This window comes from Entelurus aequoreus, linkage group LG01 (assembly GCF_033978785.1).
Source record: "Entelurus aequoreus isolate RoL-2023_Sb linkage group LG01, RoL_Eaeq_v1.1, whole genome shotgun sequence".
NCBI classification, from domain to species: Eukaryota; Metazoa; Chordata; class Actinopteri; order Syngnathiformes; family Syngnathidae; genus Entelurus; species Entelurus aequoreus.
This window is the reverse complement of record NC_084731.1, coordinates 47,225,020-47,239,021: the sequence shown is the minus strand read 5'-3', so window position 1 is coordinate 47,239,021 and position 14,002 is coordinate 47,225,020. Positions and strand designations below refer to the sequence as shown.

General features: G+C 44.3%; 1 protein-coding gene across 2 annotated transcripts in view; it reads left to right on the top strand.

Moving 5' to 3' along the window:
* LOC133653760 (von Willebrand factor A domain-containing protein 1-like) overlaps positions 1–14,002 on the top strand; it is a 30,021-nt gene that overhangs the window by 11,103 nt on the left and 4,916 nt on the right. For both annotated transcript variants that reach the window (XM_062053427.1, XM_062053417.1), the window contains exons 2-3: positions 9,444–9,977; positions 10,091–10,369. In XM_062053427.1, coding sequence (XP_061909411.1) covers positions 9,444–9,977; positions 10,091–10,369 — 813 coding nt within the window. The remainder of the gene's footprint in view (positions 1–9,443; positions 9,978–10,090; positions 10,370–14,002) is intronic.

The window sequence follows — 14,002 nt, the reverse complement described above, 5'->3', positions numbered from 1 at the left end:
CCCAATCAAATCAAAGCGATCAAAAAATAAACCGCGACCGGCAACCACACGCCAACAGGATCACAGATACCAGCCAGCGCCAGCCCGCCAGCAAGCCCAAACGCCAACACGCAAACAAGAGACACCAACACCCCCCCCCCCACCCCCGCCAAAAGACCCCACCACCCCAACCCAAACCCGCACAAACACACCACCGCCCAAACAACCGAGACACAGTATCCAGACCAGACACGGGCGCCGCGCCGCCACCACATCAAGTCGCCAACAGAGACCCCACAAATTTTTTAAGATTTATGAGCGGAGGGTCTTCGATTTTGTCTGGAACGACAAACCAGAAAAGATTAAAAGAAAGGTTTTGTACAAAGAGTATGAATATGGGGGCCTGAAACTTCTCAACCTTGAAGCTATGTGTCTGTCTTTAAAAGCATCAATTGTTCCAAAGATGTATTTAAACATTGAGTGGTACACAAATGTCCTGTTGGACAAAAAACATGTACTGTATCAAAAGAAATTGTATCCTTTTTTACAAGTGATCCCCTCCCAGAGAGTCTGCTGGGAAACATAAAGGAAACAATCCACTCATAGTGGTGTTTTCAATTTTATGTGCCAGAAAAAAGAGACGATATTTTGCAGCAGTTAATATGGATGAACTCTAATATTGTAATAGATGGAAAGCCTTTCTTTTGGAAAAATATGTTTGAAAGAGGAATCATTTTTGTCAATGATATTATCAATGAGAATGGTAAAATTATGAAGTATGATGAATTTAGAACTATGTATGGTGATGCTTGCTCAAGCTTTTCATTTTATCAACTAACTGGAGTAATTGGGAAAAGATGGAAACAAATAATTAATTATGGTACTACTAAATTATTAGTTTGTAAACCTCTAATAAGAAATTCTAGTTGGCAAAAAGGAACTAAAATAAATAGAAAAAGATATAATTTTTATTTAATAAAGAAATCTTTGAAGGCTGCCTCATACAACACAAATGGAAAATGGGAGGACTTTTTTGACTGCCCGTTGCCATGGGATGCCATATTCAAACTAATCTATAAAACCACTATCAATGTGCAAAATCGTTATTTTCAAATTAAAATTATTTATAACTTCTTACCCACAGGGAAAATGTTAAAATTATGGAATATGACAGAGTCAGATGATTGCCGATTTTGTTGTCAGGAGCCTGAATCACCCTGCATTTGCCAAAAAACATTTAAAAAAAGATGAGAAGTCCTCAAAGGCTTATTTTGAATGTATAATTATGTTTATAGATTATATGATATCTGTTGTTGTGTTCCCTAATTTGAGTGAACTGGACATAATCTGGACTGTACATAAATGCTTATTTTGAAAATGTAATTTTGTTTATAAATTATATGCAATCTGTTGTGTTCCCTAATTTTTTTCTGTGTACATGAATGAAGGTGTGTGTTGCTGAGTCCGACTTGGACATTATCTGGACTGGGCCTGGTTTAAAAAACCCTTTAAACAAATCTAATTACATTGACAACCTGGTCTGTTGAAGATAAGGCCCTTTTTTAAAAAATAAAATAAAATAAGATAAATAAATAAAAAACATTTTCTTGGATAAAAAAGAAAGTAAAACAATATAAAAATAATTACATAAAAAATAGTAATTAATGAAAATGTTAGTGGACTAGCAGCCTATACAATCATGTGTGCTTCAGGGACTGTGTCCCTTGCAGATGTGTTGTCTATGTTGTGGGAACCAGAATATTGGTAGCAGAAAGAAATAACCCCTTTTGTGTGAGTGGGTGTGGATGAGTGTGCATGGGGGAGGTTGTTTGGGTTGATGCACTGATTGAAAGTGTATCTTGTGTTTTTTCTATGTAGATTTAATTTTTTTTTTTTTTTTTTTTAATTTTTTTTTTTTTAGAACAGGCCCGCAGGCGACTCATCTGGTCCTTACGGGCGACCTGGTGCCCGCGGGCACCGCGTTGGTGACCCCTGGGTTAGAGTTTCCGCCCTGAGATCGGTAGGTTGGAGTTCAAATCCCAGCCGAGTCATACTAAAGACTATAAAAATGGGACCCATAACCTCCCTGCTTGGCACTCAGCAACAAAGGGTTGGAGTTGGGGGTTAAATCACCAAAAATGATTCCCGGGCGTGGCGCCGCTGCTGCCCACTGCTCCCCAAGGGGATGGGACAAATGCAGAGGACAAATTTCACCACATCTAGTGTGTGTGTGACAATCATTGGTACTTTAATCTTTAATCTTTAATAACTGAATACATTTACATATGCATACAAATTAGTTTTCTTTTGTATTATTTTTTTTAATGAACGTTTATGACAACCTTTTTCCAAAACACAATATAGAATGTGAGATATAACAACTCCTCTCTGAGCTGCCACCTTATTGTGGTAGAGGAGTTTGCGTGTCCCAATGATCCTAGGAGCTATGTTGTCTGGGGGATTTATGCCCCCTGGTAGGGTCTCCCAAGACAAACTGGTCCTAGGTGAGGGATCAGACAAAGAGCAGCTCGAAGACCTCCATGAAAAATAAAAACGAAGGACCCAGATTTCCCTCGCCCGGACGTGGGTCACCGGGGCCCCCCTCTGGAGCCAGGCCCGGAGGTGGGGCACGATGGCGAGCGCCTGGGGGCCGGGCCTGTCCCCATGGGGCCCGGCCGGGCACAGCCCGAAGAGGCAACGTGGGTCCCCCCTCCAATGGGCTCACCACCCATAGCAGGGGCTATAGAGGTCGGTTGCAATGTGAGCTGGGCGGCAGCCGAAGGCAGGGCACTTGGCGGTCCGATCCTCGGCTACAGAAGCTAGCTCTTGGGATGTGGAACGTCACCTCGCTGGGCTGAGCTGAGCTTGTGCACGAGGTGGAGAAGTTCCGGCTAGATATAGTCAGACTCACTTCGACGCACAGCAAGGGCTCTGGAACCAGTTCTCTCGAGAGGGGCTGGACTCTCTTCCACTCTGGCATTGCCAGAAGTGAGAGGCAACGGGTTGGGGTGGCAATTCTTGTTTCCCCCCGGCTCAGAGCCTGCACGTTGGAGTTCAACCCAGTGGACGAGAGGGTAGCTTCCCTCCGCCTTCGGGTGGGGGGACGGGTCCTGACTGTTGTTTGAGCTTACGCGCCAAGCGGCAGCTCAGAGTACCCACCCTTTTTGGATTCACTCGAGGGAGTACTTGAGAGTGCTCCCACGGGTGATTCCCTCGTTCTACTGGGGGACTTCAACGCTCATATTGGCAACGACAGTGAAACCTGGAGAGGCGTGATTGGGAAGAATGTCAGCCCGGATCTGAACCCGAGTGGTGTTTTGTTATTGGACTTACGTGCCCATCACAGATTGTCCATAACGAACACCGTGTTCAAACACAAGGGTGTCCATATGTGCACTTGGCACCAGGACACCCTAGGCCGCAGTTCCATGATCGACTATGTAGTTGTGTCATCGAATTTGCGGCCTCATGTTTTGGACACTAGGGTGAAAAGAGGGGCGGAGCTTTCTACCGATCACCACCTGGTGGTGAGTTGGTTGCGATGGTGGGAGAGGATGCCGGACAGACCTGGCAGGCCCAAACGCATTGTGAGGGTTTGCTGGGAACGTCTGGCAGAGTCTCCTGTCAGAGAGAGTTTCAATTCCCACCTCCGGAAGAACTTTGAACATGTCAAGAGGGAGGTGCTGGACATTGAGTCCGAGTGGACCATGTTCCACACCTCTATTGTCGAGGCGGCTGATTGGAGCTGTGGCCGCAAGGTAGTTGGTGCCTGTCGTGGCGGTAATCCTAGAACCCGTTGGTGGACACCGACGGTGAGGGTGCCGTCAAGCTGAAGAAGGAGTCCTATCGGGTTCTTTTGGCTCATAGGACTCCTGAGGCAGCGGACAGGTACCGACAGGCCAAGCGAAGTGCAGCTTCAGCGGTTGCGGAGGCAAAAACCCGGACATGGGAGGAGTTCGGGGCAGCCATGGAAAACGACTTCCGGATGGCTTCGAAGCGATTCTGGACCACCATCCGCCGCCTCAGGAAGGGGAAGCAGTGCACTGTCAACACCGTGTATGGTGAGGATGGTGTTCTGCTGACCTCGACTGCGGATGTTGTGGATCGGTGGAGGGAATACTTCGAAGACCTCCTCAATCTCACCAACACGTCTTCCTATGAGGAAGCAGTGCCTGGGGAATCTGTGGTGGGCTCTCCTATTTCTGGGGCTGAGGTTGCTGAGGTAGTTCAAAAGCTCCTCTGTGGCAAGGCCCCGGGGGTAGATGAGATCCGCCCGGAGTTCCTTAAGGCTCTGGATGCTGTGGGGCTGTCTTGGTTGACAAGATTCTGCAGCATCGCATGGTCATCGGGGGCGGTACCTCTGGATTGGCAGACCGAGGTGGTGGTTCCTCTCTTTAAGAAGGGGAACCGGAGGGTGTGTTCTAACTATCGTGGCATAACACTCCTCAGCCTTCCCGGTAAGGTCTATTCAGGTGTACTGGAGAGGAGGCTACGCCAGATAGTCGAACCTCTGATTCAGGAGGAACAGTGTGGTTTTCGTCCTGGTCGTGGAACTGTGGACCAGCTCTATACTCTCGGCAGGGTCCTTGAGGGTGCATGGGAGTTTGCCCAACCAGTCTACATGTGCTTTGTGGACTTGGAGAAGGCATTCGACCGTGTCCCTCGGGAAGTCCTGTGGGGAGTGCTCAGAGAGGATGGGGTATCGGACAGTCTGATTGTGGCGGTCCGCTCCCTATATGATCAGTGTCAGAGCTTGGTCCGCATTGCCGGCAGTAAGTCGGACACGTTTTCAGTGAGGGTTGGACTCCGCCAAGGCTGCCCTTTGTCACCGATTCTGTTCATAACTTTTATGGACAGAATTTCTAGGCGCAGTCAAGGCGTTGAGGGGATCCGGTTTGGTGGGTGCAGGATTAGGTCTCTGCTTTTTGCAGATGATGTGGTCCTGATGGCTTCATCTGGCCAGGATCTTCAGCTCTCACTGGATCGGTTCGCAGCTGAGTGTGAAGCGACTGGGATGAAAATCAACACCTCCAAGTCTGAGTCCATGGTTCTCGCCAGGGGCGCCGAAAAGGGGGGATAAAGGAGACGGATTCTAGGGGCCCATGATGGAGGGGGGCCCAGAGAGGCCCCTAATGACGATGAAATTATAATACAGAAAAAATAATGGGGGCCCTGTAAAGATTCTTTTCATGGGGCCCAAAATCCCTAGCGGCGCCCCTGGTTCTCGCCCGGAAAAGGGTGGAGTGCCATCTCCGGGTTGCGGAGGAGACCCTGCCCCAAGTGGAGGAGTTCAAGTACCTCGGAGTCTTGTTCACGATTGAAGGAAGAGTGGATCGTGAGATCGACAGGCGGACACTGTATCAAACCGTTGTGGTGAAGAAGGAGTTGAGCCAGAACAGCAAATGGCAGGGAAAACATGTTCCAAGTACCTGGACAGTGAGCACATAAACATGGAAAGCGAGCTAAAGAAAACACTCCAAACTCTGCCTCTGCTCATCATTCAGCACTGAAGGTGCACACACTCTGTCAATTCTCTCATATACTCTTTCATTCTAGACTTCTAAAGTGTTTGATTATCACATCACTCTAAATGTATAGACTATAAAGAAGTTCACAAACATAAAGAGAGATCCTAGTGGGCCAGGCCAATCATTCCTTATGTCTATGACAATGAGAAACCTTGAAGGGGACCGCAGATGTGGGAAACCCCCCACCCCCGACCTTGGGGAACATGGGTTTTTTGCTGTACCAGAATATGTGGCACTTGGCATTACTGTAACCACGGTGGGAGACGAGGAAAGTTGTTTCTTTTACTGTTAACAAGCTTACAATGTTATGCAGAGGTATAGTACAATAACAATTGTATAGACTAATAATAATAATACTAATAAAACTATTTAAAATCACGGTGAAGAGACGGGGGGGCGCAAAATATTTTCTTCTCCCTCGGGTGGGCGTAACAGAAAATATTTGAGAAGCTCTGATATAGTGCCTGGGAAAGTAACTAGTAATGAATTACTTCTACTTTTTTATCGAGCAGTGATTATTAACAATCAAGGATATATGAGCATATATTTATAATATACGATAATAATAGACAGTACAATAATTAAATGTGCAGAGATAATGGAATTTATAATTGAACCGTAGCCCCTGAATCATAATGAAATCTTAAAGTCACCAAAGATTCCCACCTCTACTAATCCACCTTTCTACTATTTTAAATGCAGATTTAAGTCAAATACTGCCAAAATAAGATTTCACCTTTTTTGTGCATTTCTCACTGTAAAAATAAAATCAGTAGATTTTACGGTAAAAAATTGGTAACTAAGTGCAAAATTTCCTTTAAAAAATAACAGTTGTACAGTTTTTAGTGTAAAAACCATATAAAACATTTTTTACGGTAAAATTCTGGTGACTAAGCTCCCAGTTTTTTACCGTGAAATCTCGAGATTTATTTTTACAGTCCCACACAACAATATCTGGCAGATAAAAACACTCGCTGACCTTTCATGTGTGAAAGTAGCTGTGATCATTTCAACACACAATAATGTGTATGCTTTATATATTATGTAATGTTTATGCTTTTGGAGGGAGGCTGTCATTACTCACACCTTTTAAAAAAAAATTGCATCAGTTATTGTGCAAGGAAGACAAACACTTGATCTGTCTGAGTAGTAATCCTTCATTCTATCAAAGGACACTTTGGGGAAGTTTTGGATAATAATATAATACATTTTATTTATAAGGCACCTTTCTGGGCACTCAAGGACACCGTACAAGATCGAAACAATAAAATCAAATTGGATAAAAACAACAATAATAACAACAAAGATAGAGAAGAAAAGATGATTACAATGAATAAGCAGTCAGGAATAGGTGTGTTTTGATGGATGCAAATACATAACATTCCATTCAAGCATCGCCGCGTTTTGTCTATAAAACCCTCATCTGTGCTTCTCGGGTGTTTTGTCTCTGTCTCAGGTTTTTTTTAACACCACTTTAGCTGCTTCTCTCAAACTCATGCAAGTCGCCGCTTCCTTTGATTGCCTCATTTTCCTTCTACCTTCCAAGGATATGTTACCTTTATTTTGGAAAGTGTGCGCTGCACAAATAATTACTGTGATCTACCCCCCAGGCATTGTATGATAGTGCTATAAGACAGTAAACTTGGATTTACGTTAGAGTAGTCAGCGTACAGCTTGTATAGCAGTATAGATTTACTCTGCGCTGAAAATGAGGTATAAAAATAAAGATAAACCATTGCCGTTACTGTTTAAGTAGCTGGCAACGCAAGTGAGTAACAACTTAATTGTGTCTTCTTTACAGTCAAGTCAGTGTAGGGCTGCACGAGTGCTGCCGACAGGGAGAAAGTGTGGGTCATGATTCAGGGAAACATGTAGAAAAGGAAGGAAGGAATATCATTTTTACCATACAGCGATACATCAGGTTTTGTAAGCCCCACTTTTTTGTATGATTTGGTTTGAGATAAAAAAAAATTCCAAAAGTTTGCCCCAGATTGTGTATACTGTGTCAGTTATCGTACCGCTAAACTAAACAGTTTGCCTGTGTATCATTCCACGGAATTTGGTGCCCAAACAAAGAAACCTGCGTGTTGGTGACTCAGTCTGTGTACGTTTTTGTTAAATACTACTGAAAAATAATCTACTATGACCATAGGGTCAAAGGACGTTGCGAGTACCAGCATTTTGATAACGAAGGTGAGAAATGCTATTAAATTCAACTAAAAACATACAAAGATGGCGTTTATGTGGCTCTTCCCTCCCGTTCTACCGCTCAGCTCATCATTGTTTTAACCAACCAAGAGTCTTTAAAAAAGGTAAATGTTCAAAGCAATATTAATGTCAGGAGCTGCTGGTCTTATACCCCAAGATGCAGAGATGGCAGGCGCAGCGCAGGAAAACATGACATTAATGTCAAAAAAAACAAATCATGCAACTGGTAAGTGCAAATGCAGGGAAAACAGGAACCAGGAAACAGGAAACAGGAATCAGAAAACTGACTGGAGGGCGAGGCAGGCATAAATAGTAGTCTGATTGGCAACTGCAACCAGGTGTGCCAGGCTGCCAATCAGGGACAGGTGAGGGAAACGAGCGCTCAGGTAGACATGCAGGAAATGGAACGTAAAATAAGAGCGCGGACAGGAAACAAACACAAACTAAGGAAACACAACCAAACGTGAATGTGACAGATCGTCACAGTACCCTCACCCCCTTTTAGGGACGGATTTTAGGTCATTTTAGTCAAGTAATTTACAAAATGTAAACATGGTAGGCTATAGGCCACTTGGAGCTAGCGAAAGCACAACAGCTAAGCACACAATAACAAAAGCTAGAAATACGTAATAATAATTGAACAATATTGCTGTCAAAACAGCACATTTGTCAATATAAACAAGTATCACATACATATAGTTGCATATTACCTACACATACAAAGTCTCCAAGGCAGAAGCGTATTAGAAAGTATCCAGTAACAAACGTGTCCGCATATTCCGATTTACTGCATCATGATCTCAACTTCATGGATTGTTGTGGCCACTAGGTGTCACCGAAAAAACAATTACCCCTCAACTTCAACTTATTATAGACAACGTAAGTCCATTCCAGAGGGTTGATAATAAATTGATTAGTGTTTTTAATACCAACTATTGTTCTCTTTTATCTATTTATTTATTTACAGACAGACATAGTTTTGTATTTCCTTATTGTTTCTTTTGTTAATATCAGAACCCGTTCTGCAAAAAGGTCATCCCGAGAAGCACACGGTTTATGGACAGGGACCCACAGTTAAAATATACATCATCATGTAATATAGAAAATACAATACAATACAATACATTTCAAAATCTACCTACCAAATACCCATTTACAATTTCATTTATAAATAAAAAAGGAATCTTTAAATCCACCAAATCAGTCTCAATATCCTATTATTCAAATTTGATTAAAAGGTTGCATCTTGAAGATCTGCGATAATTTCATCATACATACAGAGGTCAAGACCAAAATTAAATTATTAGTCCCTGTTTGACTAATTTCACTTGATCAAACCTTTTCTAACATTCCACACTATAAAATAATAACGTTATGCACTTTGTTTCCTGCTAATATCATATCAGTGTCTGCCAACTCCAGGCTTCAAAACCGGTTTTGTATTGGAAGTTGAAAAAGTTGTCGGGACACCCGTGGTTGATACTAATTACTAATTACATACATTCGTCACACTGATTTGTCTTTAAATATATCTATAACATTGTTATATTCTTTTTTTTTTAAGTACATAGTCATAGTCAATTATGCCAATTATATGATGATTGGCCACGCCCCTGCTACCACAAAAGACCGTTTGGAACGGATTACTAATGAAAACCGAGATCCATTGAAAAGATATATGTATATTTCGAGATATCAACAGCATCCTGTCTTCGGTCTTGTGTCCAGTGTCCAACTGCTGTGAGGGGGACCTTCTCCTGTTGCTGGACTCTTCAGGCAGTGTGGCCAACTACGAGTTCTCACGTCTCCTGAGCTTCTCCGCCGAGCTCCTGCGCCCCTTCTCGCTGGGTCGTGGCCATGTAAGAGTCGGGCTTCTGCAGGTGGGAACCAAGCCAAACCTTGAGTTTGGCCTGGACGTGTACGGCAAACAAGAAAGTCTGCAGAAAGCGATGCTGGGCGTCAAACAGCTGCAGGGGGACACCAACACCGAGGCGGCACTGCAGGTGGTCGAGCAAATCCTGACAGAGTCACGTGTGCCCAAAATTCTCCTCTGGCTGACTGACGGCGTGGAGTTGGGCGAGGTGGACGGGCCCATCGGCCGGCTGAAGGCGCGGGGGGTTTTTGTGTTGATCGTGTCTACGGTGCACGGAAACTTCCAGGTGCTGCAGCGTGCGGTTTCCCCTCCTGGGGAGTCCCACCTGTACTCGGTGGACATTGACAACATGGACATCATCACAGAAGACCTACGTGTAGCCATCGTCAGTACGTGAGCACCTTGCAGTCCAATTCAAGTTTGAAAAAATATTTTTTTCTTTTTACCTTACAGTTAAAGTTTTCCACTTATGAAATCATTCTCGTGTCCTTTTTTTTCATAGAAATCCTGCGAGCAGAGCATCTGCGGGTGGTCCAGGTCACATCCCACGGCGCCGTGCTGCAGTGGCGTCCTGTTCCAAGCAGACACAATGGTCACTACGAGCTGTGGTACCACGCCAAAGAGAATACGCATGCAGAGGCGAGACGCATCCTCCCAGGCGACTCCGGCCGGGTGCAGATTACAGACCTGCAGCCTGAGACCACATACTCCGCCTTCCTGCGACCGGAGCCTAACCGCGGGCTTTTCAGCACACTCACTGTGAGCTTCACCACGCTTCCCGGTAAGACCATGTAGTAAGATTGTAGGACGTATCTACCGAGGGCAAGATCTGCCAATGATTTACTAAAACGCGAGAACACTTGACAGTGCAAAGCTAATATGAGCTCGTGCACTGAGGATTGGGTGTCTTAAATGAGCAGAAATAACCAGTGCAATCCATTTAGGCTAAAACTGTTTAGCAGTCTCTGTTTTGCGCCTATATTAAGCTCATTATGAATATTCGTACAAACTGGCACAGATAACCTTTGGGCAACCTTAAAGGGGAACTGCATTTTTGGGGGAATTTTGTTTACTGGTACAGCGGAGAAGGAGACAACACTGAGACAGGGACGTCTTTTAGCCTTAGGCGTGTTTAACTAGTGAGTATTACCGTACAATGTTGAAGGTGCGTGTTGTGAGAGATGCGGAAGTCCAGAAGGGGTAAGGCAGGCTCGGAGGTCCGTGGACAAGCAGGAGGTCAAGGGCAGGAGCGAGGCGTCAGAGTCCGTGTCCAAGCGAGAGGTTGAGATCAGGGAAGGCAGCAAGAAGACCAGACGGAATCCGGGGAGACGAGACACACAGCTCGAATCCAGGGAACAAAGAGTAGCTGCCGGATGACGATACAGGACAAGACACAATGAGCACAGAGAAGGGGAAACACAGAGAGCGAGTAGGCACATGAAAAAGGACTATACAGGTAGCTACGTTCTGGCACTGGAACGCAGGACACGCTGGCTTAAGAAGGACGTGGAGGTCTCATCAGCGGCAGGTGTGTTGATAGCCGATTGAGTGGAGGCGCGGCCGCGGCAGAAGAGGAACGCCCGTGGGCTCAGAGGAGTGTATAGAAGAATGTGTGGCGGCAGGTGCTTGAGCCTTAACATTTTGCCTATCATTTACAATCCTTATGTAAGACAAGAACACACATCTTCTTTATTTTAGGATTCTAAGCAGTGGTGTGCCGTCAGGGCCAGCAAAGCCTTCTCTGCTGGCCTAACATCACCAGAAATCATGATCATAATTAAAGACAAAAGTAATTTTTTATGTACTTTCCCTAAATATGTAAAAGTATTCATATTCTCTTCATTTCACATTATGCTCCTTCCTGTGCTGTTGTTTTTTATTCAATCAGAATTCAGCTAGCTTATGTTGCCATGCTGTACAAAATCTGCCCGGGGCCTTGAGAATCAACAATGCAGGCGTCTGTGCACTGTAAGTGAACGGCCACTTACAGCTGATAGACAATTGCCATAGCCAATCAGATCATGAGTTGTTGTCAGTAAGGCCTTTTCGATGGCCTTACACTGTGATTGGATACTCACTTGGTAGTCCCAAGTGAGTATCCAATCATAAGTTGCGAAAACTGGAAGTGGCATCGGAGCCATAGAAAGCCACAGACAATGAAGGAGAGCAAAATGTTGAAGGGTAGCAGATATATATTTGCAAGGCCATTTTCAAGAAGGATAGTTAAGAGAAACTACATCTGGTGAGACGAGGTCGGCCGACACCGGAAGCTATTCCGGTGGTCAAATGGTTTGCCCGCGACTTTCACACGAATCAACCGACTGCGAGCGGTACCACTGGCTTATACGGCGTCGAATGGGTTCTACAAATTGTGAGTTCAAATTTTTATACAATTCTTTTAATTTTGACAGTACCACCTAAGATATGTTTTAATTGCTGAAGCGGGTTTATTGAATGTTAAATGCATTTTGTACAATGTTGAGGGGATTTCAATGCAAAGTAGTGTGCAAGTGTGTTTCTGTATAGTATCTCCAGCCGTGTCCATGTGGTGACATCAATTACGGTATTTTGAGAGGTGAAGTCGGACTAAGTAGGACATCACTGAAGGCTTAGGTGAGAAACGCATGGCCCGCCACTGATTCTAAGGATGATGAAAAATGCTTGCAAGATGCGGCTAAGGGGAGTCTTTACTGTAGACTTCAAAGCCCTCGAAAACCCTCCATCAACCTGTTGTAACAGAGACCAATGTAGTAACAGACACGTTCATAACAATATGTAATATGTACAATGTTAACCGTATTTTTTAATTTATTTGATTAAATTTATTTGAATGAAACGTGCATCTTAGTTGTAATTGTCATTACCAAATTTGGAGTAAAATCGCTAATGCTAATCAGTAGCATGAGTAAATTAGCATCGACCTATTGCGCATTTTGAAAAATGGAGCCTTACTTTCAAATGCTTTCTGTCAGATATTCTTATTTGTTAGCATGGAAAATTTAAACAATACCTAGAGATAGTCCAATTCAATCCGCTATGAATACACCTGTTTGCCCGCCAAGTGCTTGAGCCGGTGGAGAGTCTGCAACCTGACATCAAATGGAAATACGGCACCGTTTGATTTTGTGTGAATCTGCAACGACCTATAAAAGGAATAAAATCTGCACCCATCTCTAATTGTGATGTTGAGGTTCAGAATTTGAGTGTTCTTTAATGCACCTGAGAGCTAGCGTGATTGGGGGATAATAAGAACGTATTGTTGTGTTGCTGGAGTGACGAATGCGAGCACTGCTGTTAACGCATCAACATTACTGACAAGATGTTACTTGCACCTGTTGCGGGGGGCTGAGTCAGCATTTATTACGACACCGGTGACATCATTCTGTATGCGTTCCTAGATTTGGCTGCTTCTCTCCCGGTGTGTGACAGGAAGAAAAGCTCTGATATGGGAAGTTGCTTGACACCACCTGTTGCTTTGCACTTAGAAATCTCTCTAGACCACGAATATACACTATACTGCCAAAAGTATTTGGCCACCCATCCAATTGATCAGAATCAGGTGTCCTAATCACTTGGCCCGGCCACAGGTGTATAAAATCAAGCACTTAGGCATGGAGACTGTTTCTACAAACATTTGTGAAAGCATTGGCCGCTCTCAGGAGCTCAGTAATTTCCAGCGTGGAACTGTCATAGTGCAAGAAATCCAGTCGTGAAATTTCCTCGCTCCTAAATATTCCAAAGTCAACTGTCGGCTTTATTATAAGAAAATGGAAGAGTTTGGGAACAACAGCAACTCAGCCACTAAGTGGTAGGCCACGTAAACTGACAGAGAGGGGTCAGCCGATGCTGAAGCGCATAGTGCAAAGAGGTTGCCGACTTTCTGCAGTCAGTTGCTACAGAGATCCAAACTTCATGTGACCTACCAATTAGCCCACGTACAGTACGCAGAGAGCTTCATGGAATGGGTTTCCATGGCCGTGCAGCTGCATCTAAGTCATACATCACCAAGTCCAATGCAAAGCGTCGGATGCAGTGGTGTAAAGTACGTCGCCACTGGACTCTAGAGCAGTGGAGACGCGTTCTCTGGAGTGATGAATCACGCTTTTCCGTCTGACAATCTGATGGACCAGTCTGGGTTTGGAGCAGTGGCGTGCGGTGAGGTTAATGTCTGGTGAGGCACTGCATCATCACAGTCAGATTTACAAACATATGAACCCTAAATAGTATCTTATTCACCATGTGATTGGCAGCAGTTAACGGGTTATGTTTAAAAGCTCATACCAGCATTCTTTACACAACTGTAGCACACAAAAAAGCACATTTAATAAAAAAAACATTATTATGGTCTTACCTTTCTTGCTGGACAGCCTTTGCGTGTGTACCACGCCGTTTGAAAAGAACGGGTCTTCTTTCC